Raw genomic sequence first — 25,765 nt, 5'->3', positions numbered from 1 at the left:
GAATCTGAGATAGCAGGTGTAGACAATTCGCTCAAGGAGTCTGGAGGGGGGTGGTAGGAGGGAGACTCTGGCTGTTACTCCACCTTTGCTGCTTATCAGGTTGGCCCACTCACTCTGATCGTAGTTTCCCAGCATCGCAACCCTTTGCTTATTCATTTAAAGATGTGCTTCCCTATATCTTTACAGCATTTGTTTGGTGCCTGCTTCTTGCTGATGTTAGACTTTCTCAGCTTCCCACTTAGCAGTTACTCTATTATCCTGCTGGGATCATTTCCCACAAGACCAAACCAGTAAAGCTGGGTGTGGCCATCATTTGTTTCAAGATAATATATTTTATTACACATCCTCATTGACCTCTGATAACTTATGGGTGAGACTAATGAAATGTGTCTTGATAAACTAGAGTTGATATCTGAACTGGGTCCAGGTCCAATTGCTGTAGACCTTTAATTTAGCCAAGGACTGATGGTCTCAGTGGGCCTGATCATTTTTCTTGATTCAATATTCTCCTGGAAAAGCAGCATGGTCTAGTTGAAAAAGTACAGAAATGGGAGTCGGAGGACCCACATACCAATCCCATTTCTGATATTTGCCTGCCTTTTGGTCTTGGGCAAGTCATTTAACTTCTCAGTTTCCTCACTTTCCTCATATTTAATAGGATTCCCTCCTATTTAGACTGTGAGCTCCATGTGGGACTGGAACTGTGTCCAGTCTGCTTATCTTGTATCTGCTGATATTCAACATCAAGACCACACTGGCTACTATAAGGTTGCCAGAGAAGCCGCTTGGCTTAGTGGAAATACCCCGAGCTTGGGAGTCAGAAGTGGTGGCTTCTAATCCCAGTTATGCCACTTATTATCAGTGTGACTTTGGGTGTCACTTAACTTCTCTGTGCCTCAATTACCTCATCTGAAAAATGGAGATTTAGACTGTGAGTCCCAGGTGAGACAACCTGATTACAGTGTATCTACCCCAGTGCTTAGAACAGTGCTTGGCACATAGTAAGCATGTAATAAATACCATCATCATCATCATAAGGTCCTGAATTGGAGCAAATCTCTAGCAGAGAAGCCATATTTGCCTTAACTTAGTAATATGGGATAAATATTCAGTATTTGTATATCCACTTCTAATATCAGGCAGAGGATGGCAGCATGACCTTCTAGAAAGAAAGAACAGAAGAATACAGGATGAGGTGCAGGAGACGTAGCTTCTAGTCCACTTGTCTGTCCAGTTGTGTGACTCTGGGTGAGGGACTTAAATTCTTGGGGCCTCAGTTTCGTCTTCTGGAAGATGTTCATGCAAGATCAGTCCTCCCTCCCCTCCTTAGGCTGCGCCCGATCTGATTATTTTATAGCTATACCAGTGATTGGCACATGGTAAATCCCACAGATGATTATAATTATAATTATTATAAAAATTATTATTATTATTGATGCTATTACCCATAGATGGAGAGTGGAAGAAAGCACTGTGGGAGAATGAATCCTCAACTGATCCAGAAGTAGCATCCATTATGTTCTTGTTCAATTACGGTGAACTGAAATCAGGCTATACATTATAACACCCAAAATGAGTGCACCATGTAGCTATCTGTCTCACCTAATTCCAAGATTCCAAAGTTGCTCTAGCACTGGGATGGCACCTGGGATAACCACTGGTTCAGAGGGGGAAGCACAGTCTCTAGACCATAAGCTCGCAATGCACAAGGAACGTGTCTGCTAATTCTGTTGTGTTGTACTCTCTCAAGCTCTTAGTACAGGGCTCTGCACTTAATAAGAGATCAATAAGTACTGTTAATTGATAGTGATAATCGATTATTGTTAATTTTCAAGTAACACTTTCCTCAGTCTCCAGTTTTTTGGAAGTGTTAAGCAAGCCAAATTACTACTTCTATGATACCAGTTTCAGGGGAGTCCATGAAAATACACTATTGGCTTCTCTTTTGCATTATTTCCAACTTCGAGTATTAAAGTTTTATTTTAAAAAATCATAAAAATGCTAATAAATGCCATTCTCCTGAGAATTCAAGTTGAACTCCTTTACTTGGTGTTACGTGGCTTGCATCTAATCCAAGATAAAGTATACTGAAGTTAAGTTCAAGATTAAAATAAGCAGCCATGCTTGATTACTCTGGGAATTACTTATATTTCATGAAATAGCAGAGTATTGGCTTATCCAAACCACAAACAAATTTTAATCTGATTAATAAAACTTTGGGTTCAATAAACCTTGAACAACTTTCACCTGAGCAGTAAACTGAATCATCTTTAATTTTGAATCAAGAAAATAGGACACAAACCTTGAGGTTGGAAATCGTGTACTCTTTTGCCTCAAAATGCAAATCATTATTAATGCTACATTTCCATAGTGATTATTGAATATTTTTCTGCATCGCATTAATGACTTTATTTTTCTTCTAATCAGTATATGCTACTGCACCTAAATTACAATTTTGCTCATCGTGGCTGAGAGTTTCAGTTCTCAGAGTTTCAAACTCTCTGGAGAACTGAGTTTGGTCCTAATTACTGAAACCAAGGCAGTGGCTATCAATCAATCGATAGTGTTTTATTGAGTGCTTACAGTGTGCAGAGCGATGTGATCGGCTCTTGAAAGAGCATAATAAAGAGAAATGATCCCTTCCCTAAAGAAGTTTAAAATTTAATAGGGGAGTGAAGAATGGACTAGAGTGGAGAGAGACAAGAGGTTGGGAGGTCAGCAAGAAGGCTGATGCGGTAATCTAGATGGGATAGGATGAGTGATTGTATTAATAGGTAACCATTTGGATGGAGAGGAAAGGATGGATTTTAGAGATCTCTGTGAAGGTGGGACTGATAGGATTTGGTGACGGACTGAATATGTGGGTTGAATGAAAGAGAGGAGTTGAGGATAACTCCAAGGTTACAGGCTTGTACTCTCCTGTGCTTAGTAGAGGGCTCTGCATGCAGTAAGCACTCAATAAGTACGATTGACTGAATTAATGAATGAATAAATGATGCTCTATCTCTCTCTCTTGAATCAGGAGATCCAGCTTGGCAGGACTTCAGGTCTCAGCCATCTTAAGGCTGTGGAAATCCTCAGCTAATGACACACAGAGGACTTACCCTTGAATGTGTCATGGGTTTTCTTGCTAGTCCTGTTGTTGCTACAGTGGAAAGAACATGGCTCTAGGCATCAGGAGCAATGGGTTCTAATGCCAGCTCTGCCAGTTGGGGAATACCTCCTTGGGCTAGGCCATTGACAGTGAAGATTTATGGCTACCTAGGACATATGTGGCATACATAAGCCCAGCAGCAAGTCTCACAAACAGTGAGCGAGTGTGGATGGACAAGAACGCAGGAACTACCAAACCAACCCCCTGTGCAGTTGCAGTGCTGTGGCCCAGCGTCTACACTGCACTACACTACCATAACTTCCGAAATGGAAAAATTAACCCTTTGTTGGCATGTCACACTGTATTTCACCCCTGCCTGTCTATTGACATATTGCCCTCCATGGCAGAAGAAATGCCTGGGCCTGGGAGTCAGAGGGACCAGGGTTCTAATCCCAACTTTGCCACTTGTCTGATATGTGACCTTGGGCAAATCACTTAACTTCTCTGTTCCTCGGTTACCTCATCTGGAAAATGGATATTCAGACTTTGAGCCCCATGTGGGACAGGAACTGTGTCCAACTTGATTAGCTTTTATCTACCCTGGCACTTAGTACATTGACTGGCACGTAATAAGCACCTAGCAAAAACCATAAAAAAGGCAATACTGCATCCCAGCTAAACACTGGGAGTCAGTTGTTAAGAATAGCTCTTCACGGCACTCTGCCATCAAGAAGGAAGATGTTCTCTGTGAAGTGTGGCTTAGTGGAAAGAGCACAAGCTTGGGAGCCAGAGGTCGTGGGTGCTAATCCTGGCTCCACCACTTGTCAGCTGGGTGATCTTGGGTAAGTCACTTAACTTCTCTGTCTCAGTTACCTCATCTGTAAAATGGGGATGAAGAATGTGAGCCCCACGTGGGACAACCTGATTACCTTGTATCCTCTCAGCACTTAGAACAGTGCTTGGCACATAGTAAGTGCTTAACAAATACCATCATTATTATTGAAACTTTTGTATAGAGAAGAAACTAGGAGTCAGAAAAGAGTACCAGAAACTAAAAACATTAAATACAACAGCACACCAGCGACAACTTTGTTTATGCTTAATGTGGCAGGGACCGTGAATTTCCCATTGGCCTTTGCAGTTCACATTCAGCCATAAATGAACTTTGCAGTCAATGATGTTGAATATGAAGGACAACTCTATATTTGGACTTTGGACTTTAACAATTATCTTTTCAGGACAGTAAAATATGAGACTCAATCTGCTCTCCTTATATTCTGCCTCTTCCCCTATCTGTAATTGATTTCAATCTCTGTCTATTCTACAGGTAAAGTAACTGAGTCCCAGAGAAGTTCACGTGGCTTAGTGGAAAGAGCCGTGGCTTGGGAATCAGATGAAGTAGGTTCTAATCCTGCCTCTGCCACTTGTCAGCTGTGTGACCTTGAGCAAGTCCCTTAACTTCTCTGTGCCTCATCCCTCATCTGTAAAATGGGGATTAAGATAGTGAGCCCCAAGTGGGACAACCTGATCACCTTGCATCTACTCCAGTGCTTAGAACAGTGCTTGGCACATAGTGAGCACTTAACAGATGCCATAATTATTATTAAATGATTTGCTTATTGAAATGATTTGATTATTATTAAAGTCACACTTTCCAAAGGTCACAGTTTCCACTAGGCCAAGTGGCTTCCTACATTGCTTAAGATTACTCTCCTAAGTGCTTAGTACAGTGTTCATTCACAGTAAGAGCTCATAAATCCTGTCTATTGACTGATTAGAGAGTATTTGTGGATCTGTTCCATTCTCAGATGAAGAAAGCAACTGGCAGAATGATCACTTCTGATGCAGCTGAAAGCATTCAGGCTTCATCAGTATGGTTGAGGGATATTTTCCCTTTGAGGAAAATGGCAGAGTTTTCCCAGCATGCCAGTAGCCATGCTTCCAGCAGAGGACAAGATGCAGAGAAGTGTGAGAAGCTGAGTCAGGTGACACGACACCTCCTCAAGGGATCGGTGGTAGGGACACTCGCAGACCCATCACCATTACTCAGGGAAGTGTACCGTGGAGTCAGTGTGGGAGATCGGGACGATTCAGTAGATTGAGTCAAGCCCAAGGCATCAATCAGGCGAAGGCTACTGGAAGCCAAGTGGGATCTGGGATGCAGGCCAAATCAAATCAGGAAGTTAATCCAAGGGCGGAGAATGCCAAAAGAGATGTGAGGCTCAGGTTAAGTAGTCGCGTGAAGTTTGCTGTGGCCTAGGTTTATGGAACTCGGGCTCGGCTTCCAGCGGTTGTAGAGGGAGAAGCAGCGGAGAAGCAGCGTGGCTCAGTGGAAAGAGCATGGGCTTTGGAGTCAGGGCTCATGAGTTCGAATCCCAGCTCTGCCACTTGTTGGCTGTGTGACTGTGGGCAAGCCACTTAACTTCTCTGTGCCTCAGTTCCCTCATCTGTAAAATGGGGATTAAGACTGTGAGCCCCACGTGGGACAACCTGATTCCCCTAAGTCTACCCCAGCGCTTAGAACAGTGCCCGGCACATAGTAAGTGCTTAACAAATACCAACATTATTAGAGGGAGAGGCAGCTGCATGGGCCGTCTGACTTCCTCCACACCGCTGTGGGGAAGCAGCGTGGTTCAGTGGAAAGAGCCTGGGCTTCAGAGTCAGAGGTCATGGGTTCGACTCCCAGCTCTGCCGCTTGTCAGCTGTGTGACTGTCGGCAAGTCACTTAACTTCTCTGTGCCTCAGTTACCTCATCTGTAAAATGGGGATTAAGACTGTGAACCCCACGTGGGACAACCTGATTACCCTGTATCTACCCAATCGCTTAGAACAGTGCTCTGCACATAGTAAGCACTCAACAAATACCAACATTATTATTATATGGGAGGGGAAGACACTGTACCCTCCAGGGGGGATGGGGGAGGGGAACAACTCCACCTTCCAGCATCCCCCGCTGGTCTTTGGGGCTGTCACTCACTATCAGAGGAGCAACAAATGGTTCTCCATAACATAGGTGCAGGTTGAAGTTAACTGCTATGGAGTGGTTTAGCTGGAGGGACCATTTTGTAGAAAGACAGGATTGTATTCCCCTCAGATGCCTTGAAATATATTAAAAAATTGAGCCGACAGGAAATTATTTTCTAAACAAGGATCCAGCGGGATGCCCGGTAGAGATTGTGGCGGTGTGATTTCATGATTCACCAAATGCATTATCAATTACAACCTCATCATTTATCAACCTCATCTATACTTTTCACAGACATGTTAGGTAAAAAAAAAATTTAAAAAAGAGGTGGAGGATGAGCAGTTCAAAATAGGAAAACAGGACAGGAATGAAAATTAATGTGAATGTGCTGCTATAGCAACCTACGTTTGTCCACGTTGCTTTGTACTTAAAGCTTTAAAACAATATGATATCATTTTATTCCAGAGATGATTCTTAGAAACAGACTGCAGAATCAGATGCATCACCATACTAGCCCCAAGGGGTAGCTATCTTTAGTCTCCCATTTGAATAAATTAATGTTATTATAATATATTAGAACACTAATGATTTTTGACTTTGGTAGAGTGTTTGAAATCTATGTCTTGTTTACTTTATCAATTTTAAGGAAATATATATTTTTAGGTGAAGACCTCTGGCCTTTCTCCCTCACAACTGTTTAATGAACATGAAAAACCTATTCACACGTAACCGTACCTGGCCATCTACGAACTGATCTATTTCCTGTATCCCTGACAACCAGGGCTGTGGGAGATTTTTATTTTTAATTTTATTTTCACTCTTCTGTTAGAACTACATTTGAAATCCAGTTCTTCTTCAGCCTGCATCAGACTGTCAGCAACCTGTATTTCCTCACAGTAGGTTTCCATTCTTCCACCTTACAAAAGTGGTACTTACGGAAAAGATACCGGGATTCCTAGTGTAACAGAAATGGTAGCAATTCCTCCCTCTCCTGCTACCTGCTGGTTTGGATTCTCTCCTGGGGAGGCAGGTGCCAGCAGTTTAGCTAATATTTCTCTTCTGAAATGAAATTTAAGCTTATCTAAGAAGTGTTGGGATTTCAGTTAAAGACGCTCTTGAGGCAATTATAAAATTGAATCCACAGTGCAGTTAGGCACTGGGAGTGCTGTGCTGACACACTGTAACCCAAATACCTGCCAGCCAAACATACTTATTGAACGTTCGCCATAGGTACCATGTTCTAGGGTCTTAGAACACCTTAACTCATAGTTACTCCCTCTCTTTTCATTTTGTAGGTGTAGAGTGTGGACTCTTTGTGGAAAGGGATCAAATGAAAAATGAATTTTAAGGCAAGTATTACAAAAGTAGAAGCATGGTCTAGTGGAAAAAGCTCGGGCCTGGGAGTCAGAGGACACGACGCCTAACCCCAGCTCTGCCGTTTGTCTTCTATGTGACCTTGGGAAAGTTAGTTATCTTCTCTGGGCCTGAGTTTCCTGAATTGTAAAATGGGGATTCAAAACCCATTCTCTCTCCTACTTAGACTGTGAGCTCCATATGCAACAGGTGTTGCTTCTGAACTGATTAACTTGAATCTACCCCATTGCTGAGAACAGTGCTTGACACAGAGCAAATGCTAAACAAATACCACCGTAATCATCATTATTATTCTTATTTTATTATGAATAATTATAAATGAATGGGTTTCATGAGCATAGGAGACTGGAATGTGGGTAATGTAATTTAATGTTTTCTGAGATTACCATCTTTCTCTGAATTAAAGAATGACAATTGTGGGTACAGAACCCAACTAGGAGGAAGGGGGGCCATTCAAGGTTAATCAGCTTTTCAATCTCCTCTCTGGTGAGTGCCCTATTACTGATGCTTTAGTATTTGGATCAAAGAATCTGTGTAGAAATTACCTCGCGAAAACTCTGGTTTTCTCTTTGATGGTAATAGGGCAGTTCCAGTGGAGATGAATAATAATTAATGTAGTATTTGTCAAGTGCTTATTATGTGTCAAGCACTGTTCTAAAAGCTGGGAAAGATACAGGATTACCAGGTTGGGCAGAGTTCCTGTCCCACATAGGGCTCACGATCTAAGTAGGAAGGAGAACAGGTATTGACCTCCCATTTTACAGATGAAGTAACTGACACATAGAGAAGTTAAGTGACTTGCTGAAGATCATACAGCACACAGGTGGCAGAGCGGGGTTTAGAAGCCAGGTCCTCTGATTCCCAGGCCAGTGATCTTTCCAGTAGGCCACACTGCTCGTCTGAATTATACACAATCTTGATGTTACAAGGAGAGAAAAATCAAACATCTTCCCCCTCAGTGTATTCTCTTCCACTCTTCCCATAGAGATCATAGATTAACAAGGTCAGCATCTTGACCATCAGGGAGGGGATGGGAGTTCTAATGCTAAAGAGGATTCTGGTTTTCTCTTTGAATCTTAAGTTAGACTTCATGAGAAAGGTACTGGAAAAAAAAATCCAGTGCAGGAAACTTCAATTCAGCTGATGATAGAGATCATTATGTCTTTGGAAGAATGGCGCCAGCACGTCCTTCCAGCTTAATTCCAAAAACTACTGTTTTATGCGTATGATATTTTATATTAGCACTTTATTGAGTGGCATAAGGGTGCTAGGAAATTTCATTGCAGTTATGGAGGAAAGTGAACTGATAACAACATGTCTCTGCGATGAGAGACATTGGGTATGAAAAATGACTTGATGTAAACAGAGGCGTGCAGTCACAAATAGAAAAATATTGCTTTTTTACCATTTTTCATTTCTTTCTGTTACTTAACTAGGTATGATCTGAATAATGCATATGAAAGAGATGCAGTGGTAGAGCTGTGGAAAGATCTCATAGATGAGAAACTTGTGGTTTATTGTAGAGACTCGATTGAGTTAGTAAGGCATAATAATGTTTTTAGTTCTATAATATAAATTGGTTCCCAACTCCACTGAGGCATCAGTTAACATCAAATATCTCCCACTGACACTACAAAAAATATCAGACTTGGTTCTTAGTCTTTAAAGGTACATGAGGGTTGGGAGAGCAAAACTAGAGCAATAGAGGCAATTTACAAGTGCTTACAACCACTTTGGCCCACGTTATCTCAGAGTGCTAAATTGACACAGGTTTCAGAGGGGGAGAAATATTAATTATTATAATAATGATTATAATGATGATGATATTTATTAGACCCTTACTCAGTCTCATTCTCGTCTATCTGTACCAGGGAAGCAGTGTGGCTCAGTGGAAAGAGCCTGGGCTTGGGAGTCAGAGGTCATGGGTTCTAATCCCAGCTCCGCCACTTGCCAGCTGTGTGATACTGGGTAAGTCATTTAACTTCTCTGTGCCTCAGTTCCCTCATCTGTCAAATGAATATGGCTGACTGACTGACTGAATTGGGTCCCTTAGAGAAAAGAGGACATTTCTGATGCCACAGATTGGCTCGGACCTTCCATGAGGCCACATTTCAGGCCTCCTTCACTAGACTCTGACCCCCACATGGGAGAGGGACTGAATCCAACGTGATCAGCTTGTATCTACCCAGTGCTTAGAACAGTGACTGAGTGCTTAGAAGAGTGATTGACACACCGTAGTAAGCGCTTAACTAATACCATCATTATTATTGTGGCAACTGCAGGAGTTGGATGTTCCGACTGAATGAACCGGTCAGGGTATTTGACACAAACACATGATAACTCAATGCGTTGGAGACCCGGTAATGAGAACAAACACCTTACTTCTTTTCTCCTTTGTACCATTCGAACACTGGGGATGGCACACCTGCACCTTCACATCTTATTATTCCACTGCGTCCAGGGACCACGCCGGTGGGTTTAATTTCCTGAATTGTGGGAGCAACTACGGAAAAAAGAAACAACAAGAAACAAAGAGGACTTGTAAATATGAAAGGCTCTGGGAGAAATTGCATATATATGAACTTGTTTCTTCTTATCGATCACTTCATGGTATTTATTGAGTGCTTGCTGTGTGCAGAGCACTGTACTTTTTATCATCAGAGTCATCTTATACCTGAAGGACCAATGCCTCATATTTTCTGTTTTACGTTTCTAATACAAAACTCATCATTTCTGGCCTCTTGTTTCAACCTGGACAGTAAATGGCTGTTCCCTTGAAGTGTATGTGTGTGTAAATGTGGTGCATTCTAGCTTGGAGAGAATATTTATAAAAATACCCTGTTGTGCCTGTATCCCTTCCTCCCATAATCTTTCTTCCTGCACAACTGATAATGCAACACCAACTCTAATGACATTAGCGAATGAGTGAGTGGCCCAACTATCTACTTCAAATACTTGTCCGGTAGCTACTTGCTCCTCTTTAGAGAGCTAATAATACCCCAGTGATATGAATAAGCGTACGGCTTTGATATATTTCCTATTTCTTGGAGAAGTAATAAAAACATGAGTTTTAATGTTTCTCCAATATGTAGTAAATATGAGGAATGTAAGCACGGGTACAACTTTCATCAGAACATTGCCTTGCCTTTTAAATATAGCAGGTGATTCATATTCTATTAACGGAGATGCTTCACTCTTAAATTACACCAGCACTATTGTGGGGCATTGTGTTTATTTTAAATAATGGTGTTTTGATTTATGGCAACAGAGAAAACATTCGGAGAAAAATATTATCGTTAAAGTCCTTGTTTTTAACAAGATGAAATATAAAGAAGCACAGACACCTAAGAAAAAGCTTGAGTATGACAACGTAGTAGAATAACAAATTGTATTAGAAATCCTTACTGAAATTTGTTTTACATTTTCTATTTAGAAAATAATTTATGGATGTCACAAAGTGCAATAAAACCCAGAAAGCACAGTATATAAATACAAACCTATTTATTTTTCTAACTGTGTTTCTGGTGCTGTATTAACTGTGAAAGATATATGGACAGCTTGAGAATGTTCATGTGCTTCCTCGCGTAGGTGTATGTATGCTCTTTGTCTCTCGAAACACCCCATTCTCTCTGCCTGAAACACTGAAGCCACACCAGCTACTTTTATTACGTCTATTTCTGAAGCAATAACCGCATGCGGTCAAAGATTCATTCTAACAGTCAACGATAACATGATTAGTTCAATTATACTCTTTTGGGGCAACAGGGCCATTACTCATCATGAACAAAAATATGAAATCCACCACGTTGCCTGAAAATATAGTCAGGATGAACGGAACTGAAAAGCTCATTGTTGTGTAAAGAAGGATGGCAGTGTAAGCTCTGGAATCTGAATCCAGGTTCAGCTTGGATTTCTGGGAACTCTAGATGTTTGGTGGTTGGACGTCTATGTGGTTGGTCAGGAGATTATTTACCTGGAGGGTGTTTTTCAACTCACTCAAACTGGGTGCAGAAGTTGCAAGAAATAGGTGCTGATGGGAACTGGGCATTTTTTATAGTATTTGTTAAGCATTTACTATGTGCCAAGCACTGTACTAGGCACTGAAGTCGATACAAGCTAATCAGGTTGGACACAGTCCCTGTCCCACATGGAGCTCACAGTCTTAGTCTCCATTTTACAGATGAGGTAACTGAGATCCAGAGAAGGGAAGTGACTTGCCCAAGGTCACACAGTAGGAAAGACGATGAGCTAGGATTAGAATCCAGATCCTTCTGATTCCCAGGTCCGTGTTCAATCCACTAGGAAATGTTGCTTCTGTTGAGCATTTTGTCAGGGATCTCAAAGAGTGATTCACAGAGCCCTGGTGGACGTGAGGCCTGGGGGGACACAGAAGGTTTAGAGGAAAGAATAGACAAACCAAGGGCCTTGAAGAGCTGAGAGAGGAGGCACCTTTCATCTTTATCTGGGATCCCAGACCTGGAAGTGGTCCCAGCCCTCAGTTCCAGACTCTAAAATTACCATCATTCTTACATACCTGGAAAGACGCAAATATGCTTTCAAAGGGGATGTCACCATGAGAACCTAACAATCCTTTTGCACGTGTTTGGAAAGACTAATGTGTCACTGTCAGTCCCTTCCATATTACTTGTGTAAAGTTGTATGACTCAATCATATTTATGGAGCTCCCAATGTATATAAAGCACAGTACTAAGTACTTGGGAGAGTATGATAAAATTAGGAGACATGATCCCTGCCTTTCAAAGAGGTTCTATTCTAGCAAGGGGGACAAACACTATAATAATTTACTCATACGAGGAAAAAAGAAGAAGAGATAAATAAGAAGGGAACCCCCAGTGGCAGACTGGGGGTTCCAAACCAGGTCCTCAGACTCCCAAGCCCAGGTGCTTTTCACTAGGTCATACTGCTTCCCAAATTTGAGATGTAATTTCAGGATGGCTGTGGAAAGAACATAGGCTTGGAAACCTGGGGTCTAAACCCAGCTCCACCAATTTCCTGCTGTGTGACCTTGGGCAAGTCGTTTAACCTATCTGGGTTTATGATTCCTCATCTGTGAAATGACCATTAAATACCGGGCTTGGGAGTCAGAGGTCATGAGTTCGAATCCCGGCTCTGCCACTTGTTAGCTGTGTGACTGTGGGCAAGTCACTTCACTTCTCTGGGCCTCAGTTACCTCATCTGTAAAATGGGGATTAACTGTGAGTCTTATGTGGGACAACCTGATTACCCTGTATCTACCGCAGCGCTTAGAACAGTGCTCTGCACATAGTAAGCGCTTAACAAATACAAACATTATTATTATTATTACCAATTCTCCCTTCTACATGGACTGTGATTCCCCTGCAGGAAAGAGACTGTGGTCCAACCTGATTAACTTTTATCTACCCCAGTGCTTAGAACCATCGCCCCTGCCCTCCTACCTTCCTTAACTTCTATTTTTAACCACTCAATCTCCAAGGGCTCCTTCCCCTCTGCCTTCAAACATGCCCAGGTCTCCCCCATCCTAAAAAAACCTGCTCTTGACCCCACTTCCCCCTCCAGTTATCGTCCTATCTCCCTACTACCCTTCCTTTCCAAAATCCTAGAACGAGTCGTCTACAATCGATGCCTAGAATTCCTTAACTCCCATTCTCTCCTAGACCCCCTCCAATCTGGCTTCCGTCCCCTCCACTCTACCGAGACTGCTCTCTCTAAGGTCACCCATGACCTCCTTCTTGCCAAATCCAATGGTTCCTACTCCATTCTGATCCTCCTTGACCTCTCTGCTGCCTTTGACACTGTCGACCATCCCCTCCTCCTCCATACCTTATCTCACCTTGGCTTCACGGACTCTGTCCTCTCCTGGTTCTCCTCTTACCTCTCTGGCCGGTCATTCTCGGTCTCCTTCGCTGGAGCCTCCTCCCCCTCCCATCCTTTAACTGTTGGAGTTCCTCAAGGGTCAGTTCTTGGTCCTCTTCTGTTCTCCATTTACACTCACTCCCTCGGTAAACTCATCCGCTCTCACGGCTTTGACTACCATCTCTACGCAGATGACACGCAGATCTACATCTCCGCCCCGTCTTCTCCCCCTCCCTTCAGGCTCGCATCTCCTCCTGCCTCCGGGACGTCTCCACCTGGATGTCGGCCCGCCACCTAAAACTCAACATGAGCAAGACTGAGCTCCTCATCTTCCCTCCCAAACCCGGTCCTCTCCCAGACTTCTCTATCACCGTCGATGGCACGACCATCTTTCCTGTCTCTCAGGCCCGCAATCTCGGTGTCATCCTTGACTCGTCCCTCTCGTTCACCCCACACATCCTATGCGTTACCAAGACCTGCCGGTTTCACCTCTACAATATCGCCAAGATCCGCCCTTTCCTCTCCACCCAAACGGCTACCTTACTGTTACAGGTTCTCGTTATATCCCGGCTAGACTACTGTGTCAGCCTTCTCTCTGACCTCCCTTCCTCCTCTCTCGCCCCGCTCCGGTCTATTCTTCACTCCGCTGCCCGGCTCATCTTCCTGCAGAAACGATCTGGGCATGTCACTCCCCTTCTTAAACAACTCCAGTGGTTGCCTATCGACCTCCGCTCCAAACAAAAACTCCTCACTCTAGGCTTCAAGGCTCTACATCACCTTGCCCCTTCCTACCTCTCCTCCCTTCTCTCTTTCTACCGCCCACCCCACACGCTCCGCTCCTCTGCCGCCCACCTCCTCGCCGTCCCTCGGTCTCGCCTATCCCGCTGTCGACCCCTGGGTCACGTCCTCCCGCGGTCCTGGAACGCCCTCCCTCCTCACCTCCGCCAAACTGATTCTCTTTCCCTCTTCAAAACCCTACTTAAAACTCACCTCCTCCAAGAGGCCTTCCCAGACTGAGCTCCTCTTCCCCCCCTAATCCCTCTGCCATCCCCCTTTACCTCTCCGCAGCTAAAGCCTCATTTTCCCCTTTTCCCTCTGCTCCTCCACCTCTCCCTTCCCATCCCCACATCACTGTACTCGTCCGCTCAACTGTATATATTTTCGTTACCCTATTTATTTTGTTAATGAATTGTACATCGCCTTGATTCTATTTATTTGCCATTGTTTTTACGAGATGTTCTTCCCCTTGACTCTGTTTATTGCCATTGTTCTTGTCTGTCCGTCTCCCCCGATTAGACTGTAAGCCCGTCAAACGGCAGGGACTGTCTCTATCTGTTGCCGACTTGTTCATCCCAAGCGCTTAGTACAGTGCTCTGCACATAGTAAGCGCTCAATAAATACTATTGAATGAATGAATGAATGAATGAACAGTACTTGACACATAATAAAACCTTAACAAATAACATAAAAAATGAGGGATTCTGTGGTCCATCAGACCTAAAGGGGTAGCAAGTTCCAAGTAGGGGGAGTGGCTTGGAAAAGAGTACAGTGGCAGGAGAGATGAAAAAAGTGTGAGCTGTATTGTAGTGAAAGAAGAAAATGGATAAGTAGGAAAGGAAAGAGAGAGTTAATGGAGTACTTTAATCCTGGTGGTCAGGAGTTTTTTTCTTGATGCAGAGATGAATGGATAAGCACTGGAAGTTTATAAGCAGGTGGGAGGTTTGTGTGAATGCTTTTTCAAAAATGATCTACAGAGGAGAGTATGAACTGAAGACTGCATCTTCCCTGATCTCCCCGCCTCCAGTTTCTCCCCTCTCCAGTCCATATGTCACTCTGCTGCATGGATCATTTTTCTAAAGTGTTTCCCTTCACATGTCTCCCCCTTCCTCTAAAACCTCCAATAGTTGCCCATTGTTCTCTGTATCAAGTAGAAACTCCTAGCTATTGGCTTCACGGCACTCAATCAGCTCGCTCCCTCCTATTTATCCACTCTCCTCTTCTACTACACACGAGTTTGTTTTCTGCATCTGTCTTAAGCTAACCTGCTCACTCTGACTCCTTTTCATCTCTCCTGCCATAAAATACTTGCTCATATCTTCCCTCTTGCCTGGCTCTTCCTTCCCTTTCACACCTGAACCACATTACTCTCCCTATCTTCAAAATCCTTCTAAAATCTCATCTCCTATCAGAAGTCTTCTCTGAAATATTTTTAATTTCTCCTTCCTGGATCTCCTAATTTCCATTTAGGCACTTCTGTGACCCCATAACACTTTTCATTCATTCATTCATTCATTCATTCATTCATTCATTCATTCATTCAGTCGTTATTTATTAAGCACTTATTGTATGCTGAGCACTTTACTATGGCTTTGGAAAGTGCAATAAAGCAATACAATGACAGTCCCCACCCACAGTGAGCTCAAAGTCTAGAGGTGGGGAGACAGACAGCTATACAAATAAATAGATGGCAATACAAATAAATAAAATTACTGATATATACATAAGTGTTGGGGGACTGGGGAGTGGGGAGAGCAAAGGGAGCAAGTTAGGGCAATGCAGAAGGGAGTGGGAGATGAGGAAAGTGGGGCTTAGTCTGGGAAGGCCTCTTGGAGGAGATGTGCCTTCAGGGCTTTGAAAGCGGGGAGAGTAATTGTTTGGTGGATTTGAGGAGGGAGGGCATTCCAGGACAGAGGCAGAACGTTGGCCGGGGTCGGTGACGAGACAGCTGAGATCGAAGCACAGTGAGAAGGTTAGTATCAGAGGAGCAGAGTGTGCAGGCAGGATTGTAAAAGGAGAGAAGGGAGGTGAGGTAGGAGGGGACAAGGTGATGGAGTGCTTAAAAGCCAATGGTGAGGAGTTTTTGTTTGCTATGGATGTGGTCAGGCAACCACTGGAGATTTTTGAGGAGCGGGGTGACATGCAATGACTGTTTTTTTTAGAAACATTATCCGGGCAGCAGAGTGAAGTATGGACTGGAGTGGGGAGAGGCAGGAGGTTGGGAGGTTGATGCAATAATTTAGGGAGGATAGGATGAGTGATTGTATTAGAGGTAGCAGTTTGGTTGGAGAGTAAAGCGATGATTTTAGCAATGTTGTGAAGGTGGGACCGACAGGATTTGGTGAAAGAGTGAATATGTGGCTTGAATCAGAGAGAAAAGTCAGGATAATGCCAAGGTTACGGGCTTGTGCGATGGGAAGGATGGTGTTGCCGTCTACAGTGACAGGGAAGACAGGGGGAAAACAGGATTTGGTTAGGAAAATAAGAAGTCCTTAATTACTCCCCTCCCACCCTAGCACTTATGTTCATATCTTCATACTCTGTGATATGTGCATCTGCAGAGCAGATTCTAGAGGAATTTTAATAATAATAATAATAATAATAATAATAATAATAATAATGTTGGTATTTGTTAAGCGCTTACTATGTGCCGAGCACTGTTCTAAGCGCTGGGGTAGACACTAGGGAATCAGGTTGTCCCACCTGGGGCTCACAGTCTTCATCCCCATTTTACAGATGAGGGAACTGAGGCACCGAGAAGTGAAGTGACTTGCCCAAAGTCACACAGCTGACAAATTTTACTTACCATAAGTACATCATCTATCAGCAATACCTAGATTTCAGTGTGGAATGTTCCTGGATAGATATGAGCAAGATAGGCTGGCAGATGTGGGGAAAAGTTCTTAGCTGAAAGAGTGAATGAGAGGTATTTAACTCTTGTGTGTTTAGACATTCCTAAAAGAAGATTCTTTTCTCCACCACCCCCCCCCCACAACTCTATATGATTACTTCTTTTTATTGTTTAGCCAGTCATTACAGGATGGCTAAATTAAGGGTTCGTCATCCAAAACTCCAGGCACTGCAGGTGCTTGTTGGCATCCAATAAGCCTAATCAAAATTCAGGCTTTATTAGTTCCATGATAATAGAGGCAGGGAGACCTGTCTCCCTTCCCCATCCCTAACTCAGAGCTGTTACCACAGACAAAAGCTCACCATCAGAAAAGCAGCAGATGCATAAACTGCTTTCGAAGCAGGTGGGTGCGGCAAAGCTATTCTAACTAATGACCAAAGACCCAAAATCCTTCAGAGACGTCTGTTGTGCTGACAGCTATCAAACTCAAAGTCTCCCGCCTTCAGAGAAGCGTCAGTGGCATTCCATTTGAAATAATTGCTTTCCGGCACCACATTCCAGGTGGCCATATTCTAGCCTGCATGATTCGGGCTGAGTGCCAAGCGAAGAGGCTAAGGGGAGTCAGCTCTACTGAGGCTGTGAAAGCTACAGGACCAAACAGGTGCAGTTGCTCCTCTTCTAGATGTTCAAACAAAAACCTAGCTTTGCCACTACACAGACACCTTAGGTCTTTTGGAAACAGAATATTTTCCCTCTGATAAATCATTAGAGTGCTTTAGAAGGAAGAATTGTCTGAGTAAGAAGTATCAATTTCTGGTATGAAAGAAGGCCCACAGGAAAATATGGCTCCCATACGTTCCACCATTCACTGCATTTTGCAAGAGCCCAGACACAGTACAGAAAAGCACTCTAGACTATCGCTTGCCTCCCAAATGAGTCATCTGTAAGAGAAAACTTCCTCTTTCTCAACAGTAAACTACTCTGACTTAGATGGAAAATAAGGAAAGCATTGCACAACCAAATAATTCACTTAATGATAAATATTATATAACATATATGTTACCAAGAGTATACGGTTCGCTTTTTCAAAGTCAAATCCTTCCTTTCCTTTTTCACTGAACGGATTGACATTCTCTTAGGCCAGAGAGAGGGTTGTGAACACACACTGGAAACACGTGAAAAGTTTTCCAAGTCCCTAAAAATATGTGCAGATTGTTTCAAGTCATCCCAGTTTTTCAAGTCCAATAAAACCAGAATGAATTTGGGTTCTGAGTGGGGATTACCTTAGTACAGCTATCTCTTAGCACTTGCTCTGTTAGTAGGCCATCTTTTATTGTTGTTGCTATTCTTTGTTTGCTTCATTTCTTGTTTCAGCTTTTCCCCTGACTTTCACAAGAAAGTGAGGAAGACCATCTGTCCTTCACTAAGCCACTCTGTGCCATACTTAATGACGGCCTACAAAAAGAGTTAATGCACACATATATCCACCCTCCTTCTAGACTGTTAGCCCATTGTGGGCAGGGATTGTCTCTATTTGTTTATGAATTATACTTTCCAAGAACTTAGTACAGTAATCTGCACACAGTAAGTGATCAATAAATATGATTGAATGAATGGATGACTGCATGAATATTACTTTTGAGGTCTCAGAGACATTCTGTTCCACAGTCACAGACTGTACCCTTTATCACTAGACTGCAAGCTTCTTGAGGGCAGGCACCATGCCTATCAACTCTACTGTATTTTATGGTACCACACAGTAGCTTTGATATCTGTGAGCACGTGTTTGAGTTGTTTTTGCAGTAATGATTATGGCCCAAGCTGAGTCATGCACTCTCTGGGCTAATCTTGCCGAGCCCAGTGAGTTGGGAGAGTAATAATAATAATGATGATACTTGTTAAGCAATTATTATGTGCCAAGTACCATGATTATTATTATCATTATTATTACTCTCCCCACAAAGGCAACGCAGACACCTGTGTTTCTGGAAGTAGGAAGTAGTTTTCTCCTCTTAACCACTGGTTATCTGAGTAATTCTCATCTCGATTGGCAAGAGGATCATAATGATGTACTATAAATGTTCAAGGCACAGTGTGCGAGTCTGTCTCTCTGTTATTGAGAGACATATAAACACACATACACTCATAGGTGGCTGTTCAGCAATGATGCCTTCAAACTAAAAGGCAACTCTAATAATTCTGGTTTTCATTAAACACTTACCATGTATCAAACTACACTTACTAATTGTGGGTTCTTGTCTTATGCCACCGAGTCGTTTCCAACCCATAACGACACCATGGACACATCTCTCCCAGAACGCCCCACTCTCCATCTGCAATCGTTCTGATAGTATATCCATAGAGTTTTCTTGGTAAAAATATGGAAGCGGTTTACCATTGCTGCCTTCCACACAGTAAACTTGAGTCTCCTCCCTCGACTCTCTCCCATGCTGCTGTTGCCCAGCACGGGTGAATTTTGACTTGTAGCAGATTGCCTTCTACTCATTAGCGACTGGCCAAGCTAGGAATGGAATGGGTATGCCTCTGCTTGACTCTCCCTCCCGTAGTCGAGACTGGGAGGGTACTGGAAACTTTCCAGGTGCAACCCTGAGAGGGGCAAGTGTGGGGTAGGTACAGGTTAATCAGGTCAGACATGGTCCCTGTCATTCCACATGATGTTTTCAATCTAAGGAGGAGGAGAACTGACATTAAATCCCCATTTTACAGATGAAGAAACTGAGGCACAGAGTAGTCAAGTGACTTACCCAAGCTCAGACAGCAAGCAAGTGGAAAAGCAGGGATTAGAACCTGGGCCCCCTGACTCCCAGGCCTATGTTCTTTCCACTAGGCCATCATCATCATCATCATCATCATCATCATCATCATCAAGGTATTTATTGAGTGTTTTCTGTATGCTGAGCACTTTTTTATGACTAAGAGAAGCAGTATGTTTATAGGATAGAGCATGGGCCCAACAGTCAGAAGGACCTGGGTTCTAATCCTTGCTCTGCCACTTGTCTGCTGTGTGACCTTGGGCAACACACTTAACTTCTCTGTCCATTTCCCTTCTCTGGAAAATGAGGATTAAGGCTGTGAGCCCTACGTGGGATAGGGACTGTGTCCAACCTAATTACCTTGTATTTATCCCAGTGCTTAGTACAGTGTCTGGAACATAGTAAGCACTTAATAAATAACATTGTTATTATTGTTACTCTTTTTATTATTATGTGCTTGGGAGAGGACAATACAACAGAATTGGCAGAGATGTTCCCGCCTCACGACAACCTTGCAGTCTAGAGGGCCATACTGTAACTCCACTATGCCAGTAAGAACCATATGCTAGCACATTCATTCATTCAATAGTATTTATTGAGCTCTTACTATGTGCAGAGCACTGTACTAAGCGCTTGGAATGTACAACTCAGCAACAGATAGAGACAATCCCTGCCCAGTGACAGGCTCACAGTCTAACTGGGGGAGTCAGATGGACAAAAACAAAACAACATAATCACGATAAGTATTCTTCACCCATTTTTTATTGTGATAACTTTCTCTCCACTTCTCCACGTTGAAGGAGGGCAATCATAGGCAAGTAAAACCTTTACTGAGCAATATGGGCAAAATACATGGATTTTTTTTTTAAAATTTGGAACTCTCTTGACTTAACTGGCCAGCCTACTTTATATGTGACCAAGCTACTCCTACTCAAACTAGAGGTGGTGCTTCAAGTTTCAGTTTACATCATAGATAACACTGTTGGCCATTGACAAACAATCCTAATTTGATTCCCAGAAGTGATTAATGTTGAGCTCTGCTTTATGTCTCTGTGGAAGAAAAGCCTGGGTTCAAAATTATAACTCAATATGCAAATCTCAGGGAAAATATGGACTTTAGAGGGGCAGAGATTGTTCAGACACATTGCATGATGGGATATAGAAGCGGAGCCCTGGAGGTCCAGTTGCGGATACAAGTCAATTAAATTAAGCAATTATTGAAATTGCTTCTCATTCAAAAGATAGAAAGCAATCACAACGGAGAGCTTGTATTTAACCTTAAAGGCCTTGTTAAACTTCTGGTAACTATGAGAACCATGTAGTGACCCAGAATCTCAAGACTCCTGCTGCTTTCACTGGTGTGGAAGACCAAGAAACTACTGAGTGAAATTACAGCCCTTAAGTAGCTGTTCCTGTGTACTCGGCAACATTTGCTTCAGTGATGCATCCACTGTAAAATATGTTTGTGATTTATTGGGTCTCCAACTGTATCAATATGAATTAAATGGTTCACTGTTTTGCTAGCTGTTCACCAAAAAACTTATTTCTTAAGACATGATTCATGATTTGATCTCTTTACTGTTGTCAGTCATGCTGAAATTATTGCTCCATGTGATTGATTTGGATTCACTGGGCACAATTTATGAAGTCACATCGTCACCTTTTGTTGGAATTGGGAAGTTGTGATTCTCTGTGACTCTGATTCTTATCCTAGGTCTGTGTGGTTTTGTAAAAAATATTCCTCTTGGGTGCACACCCTTATAAATCCACACAAGCAGAGAACCATTTTTCTTATTGAGACAATTCTATGTTTTCTAGCATTAGAGCAATGAGAATTTTATAACATTACAATCACCCCATGATCTTCCCATCTTTCAATGCAATTTGTATTGTTTGATAACTTACTTCATGTTATAACCACCCTTTGATTCATTATTTGACACCATATCTACACCTACACCCATCTGGTCCCAACATACTGTCTGATGGTACGGGTAAATACATATTACCTGTGCTCTCCAAACCAGGGCTAAAAATTAAACATACAAAAGAAACATGACAAATGATGAAAATGATGACAATGATGGTGCATGGGTTAGTGGGTAAAGCCCCGGCCCGAGAGTCAGAGGGACCTGGGTTCTAATCTCGGCTCCTCCACTTGTCTGCTGTGTGACCTTGGGAAAGTCACTTCACTTCTCTGGGCCTCAGTTACTTCATTTGTAAAATGGGGATTAAGAGAGTGAACCCTATGAGGGACAGGAACTGTGTCCAACTCGCTTATCTTGTATCTACCCCAGTATTTAGAACAGTGCTTGGCACCTAGTAAGTTCTATTATTATTATTATTATATTGATATTTGTTAAGTACTTCCTATGTCTCAAGTGCCATATGAAATGCTGGGGCAGATACAAGATAATCCTAAACTAAGATTCCTGTGCCATTAGGGATTCACAATCTAAGTCGGAGAAAGAACAGGTATCAAATCCTCTCTTTTCAGAAACTGACATTCAGGGAACTTAAATGATTGGTCCGAAGTCACCCAGCAGACAAGCGGCAGAGTCAGGATTAGAACCCAGGTTTTCTGTCTTCCAGAGCAATGCTCTTTCCATTAAGCCAATCAGTACTGACTGGATCTTGGAGGAAGCTGTGTCGGGCCATGGTCTGTATCAAATTTTCAAAGCTTTAAAGAGACTCCAAGAATAGTGTAGTGAATAGAGTATGGGCCTGGGAGTCAAATGTCATGGGTTCTAATACCGCCTCTTCCACTTGTCTGTGTGAGACCTTGGGCAGGTCACTTTACTTCTCTGAGCCTCAGATACCTCATCTATAAAATGTGGATTGAGTCTGTGAGCCCCAACTGGGACAGGGACTGTGTCCAACCCGATTTTCTTGTATCCACCCCAGTGCTTAGTACAGTGCCTGGCACATAGTAAGTGCTTAACAAATACTATTACAATTATTATTATTATAACCAATACATTTTTGGCCTGGGAAGGTGACATTATTTAGAGGAGGATGATGCAGATGTTTGTGACTTAATATGGACCTAATTCAGGGAATTGTTGTCTAATGAGGACTTTGAACTTTGAGAATCCGACAAACCATTATATGACGTTGAAACAGATGAAATTTGATTTCTTCAACAATGGATAAAAAGGAAAGGAGGAAGGGAAGAAGGGAGGAGGAAAAAAGGGAAGAAGGGAAGGAGAAAAAAAGAGGGAAAGGAGGAAGGGATGGAAAGAAGGAAGGGGAGGAAAAGGAGGAAAGAGGGGGAAGGAGGAAAGGGAAAGAAAGGAGGGAAGGGAAGGGAAGGAAAGGAAGAAGGCAACTGCCATTCAGCATAAATTGGGAATAGTACTTCACTAAATTTGAAAAATCACTGCTACAGTCAGCAGGAACAGCTTCTACTTCTGCAGCCTCTTCGGAAGATTCATAATTGTCTTACAATACCTTACATGTTTAATAATGTGATATTATGCCTTCATTTATTTTGAAAAAGATTAAACAATAATTTTGTGACTTTCCTGACAGTGTAAAGGAATTTCATATTAGTTTCCAATGGATGTGAAGAAGAAGAAGAAAGAAGAAGAAGAAAGAAGAAGGAAGAAGAAGGAAGAAGAAATAAGAAGGAAGAAGAAGAAGACGAAAAGCAGGATGGCTTAGTGAAAAGAATATGGGTCCGGTAGTCAGAGGGCGTGGGTTCTAACTGCAGCTATGGCTCTTGCCCGCTATGTAACCTTGGGCAAATCACTTAAATCATTTAATTTCTTTGTGCCTCAGTTTCCTCTTGTGTAAAATGGGGATTCAATGCCTGTTCCCCCTTCTACTTAGACTGTGAACCCCATGCAGGACAGGGACCGTGTCCATTCTGATTGACTTGTGTCTACCCCAGTGCTTAGATCAGTGCTTAATGCATAGTAAGTGCTGAACAAATCTCATCTGATCTCATCATCTCTAACCACTGCACATCTCCACCCTCACCAACTCTGAAGTCCCTCTCTCTGACCACAACCTTCTCATATGCTTCCTTCACCCTTCTCCTTCCCGTAAATCGGTACTATTTCCTCATGGAGAAGTCTGCTCTCTCAACCCCAACCATCTCTCTCAGCGCATCACACACCACACCCAGCCTCCCTACCCACTATACCCACTCTTGACCAAATAGATGTTCTCAACATCCACACTCTCTACACAACTCAACTCGCTCACTCCCCATCCTTCGTCGCTCTCACACCACTAACATACAGTCTGGGGATCATAGCCACTGTCCGCCTCCTTCGCTCTTATTCTCGAGCTGCTGAGCGCTGCTGGCTGAAGTCTAAACACCAAGCCAACCTTGTTCACTTTAATTTATCCTTTCTTGCCTTAACTCTGCCCTCTCCTCTGCCAGGCAAAACTATTTCTCTGCCCTAATTGACACCCATACCCATCTCCCTCGTCAGGTGTTCTGGACATTTAATACCCTCCTCAGGGCCCTGTCCCCTTGCCCCCCATCGCTCACCCCCAACCATCTGACGACCTACTTTATTAGGAAAATTAACACCATCAGGTCTGAGATCTCCAAAATCACCCCTCCCCACCTCCATCCCCTCTCCTCTCAGCACCCATTTCAACTTTCCCATCCTTCCCAGCAGTATCTTCAGAGGAAATCTCCTGCCATCACTTATGTGTCACCCCCTCCACGTTCACATCAGACCCGAGTCCTTTGCACCTTATAAAAACTCTCACCCCCTCCCTCCTTCCCTCCTTAACAACCATCTTCAACCACTTACTCTCCAGGTTGAAGCAGCATGGCTCAGTGGAAAGAGCACGGGCTTTGGAGTCAGAGGTCATGGGTTCGAATCCCGGCTCTGCCACTTGTCAGCTGTGTGACTGTGGGCGAGTCACTTAACTTCTCTGTGCCTCAGTTACCTCATCTGTAAAATGGGGATGAAGACTGTGAGCCCCACGTGGGACAACCTGATTCCCCTGTGTCTAGCCCAGCACTTAGAACAGTGCTCTGCACATAGTAAGCGCTTAACAAATACCAACATTATTATTATTATTCTTTCCCTCTGCCTTTACACATGCCCACGTCTCCTCCATCCTAAAAAAACCCCCAAACACCTCCCTTGACCTCACAGCCTCCTCCAGTTATCATACCATCTCCTTCCTACCCTTCCTTTCCAAACTCCTGAAGTGAGTAATCTGCACTCACTGCCTCAAATTCCTCTCCTCCAACTTCCTCCTGGACCCCCTCCAGTCTGGCTTCTGCCCCATTCACTCCACTGAAACCATCCTCTCAAAGGTCACCAATGACTTCCTTGTTGCCAAATCCAATGACTCCTACTACATCCTAATCCTCCTCGACCTTTCACCTGCCTTTGACACTGTGGACCATCCCCTTCTCCTCAACATGTTATCCAAACTTGGCTTCACAGACTCCATTCTGTCCTGGTTCTCCTCATCTCTCTAGCCATTCATTCTCAGTCTCCATGGGCTCCTCCTCCTCCCCCTCCCATCCCCTAAATTTAGGGGTCCCTCAAGAGTCAGTTCTTGGTCCCCTTCTATTCTCCATCTACACTCACTCCCTTAGAGAATTCATTCGCTCCCGTAGCTTCAACCATCCAAATCTATATTTCTTCCCCTCTTCTCTCTCCCTCCCTCCAGGCTTGCATCTCCTCCTGCCTTCAGGACACCTCTACTTGGATGTCCTCCTGCCACCTCAAACGCAACATGTCCAAGACAGAGCTCCTTATCTTCCCTCCCAAACCCTGTCCTCTCCCTGACTTCTCCATCACTGTAGATGGGAGAACCATCCTTCCCATCTCACAAGCCCACAGCATTGGTGTTATCCTTGACTCCACTTTCTGATTCATCCTACATATCCAATCCATCATCAAAGCCTGCTGGTCTCAACTTTACAACATCCTCAAGATCCTCCCTTTCCTCTCCATCTAAACCATTACCACCTTAGTACCATCACTCATCATATCCCGACTGGATTACTACATCAGCCTCCATTCTGACCTCCCATCCTTCTGTCTCTCCCCGCTTTAGTCAATACTTTGCTCTGCTGCCTGGAATCTCCTTCT

General features: G+C 43.3%; 1 protein-coding gene across 1 annotated transcript in view; it reads right to left on the bottom strand.

Moving 5' to 3' along the window:
* NEGR1 (neuronal growth regulator 1) overlaps positions 1–25,765 on the bottom strand; it is a 1,090,779-nt gene that overhangs the window by 225,464 nt on the left and 839,550 nt on the right. Inside the window, exon 5 of the mRNA XM_029064044.2 lies at positions 9,816–9,936. Within this exon, the coding sequence (XP_028919877.1) occupies positions 9,816–9,936 (121 nt within the window). The remainder of the gene's footprint in view (positions 1–9,815; positions 9,937–25,765) is intronic.

The sequence above is a fragment of the Ornithorhynchus anatinus genome, chromosome 4 (genome assembly GCF_004115215.2).
Source record: "Ornithorhynchus anatinus isolate Pmale09 chromosome 4, mOrnAna1.pri.v4, whole genome shotgun sequence".
Classification (NCBI taxonomy): Eukaryota; Metazoa; Chordata; class Mammalia; order Monotremata; family Ornithorhynchidae; genus Ornithorhynchus; species Ornithorhynchus anatinus.
The sequence above is the reverse complement of the archived record's forward strand: the minus strand, read 5'-3'. Positions and strand labels throughout refer to the sequence as shown.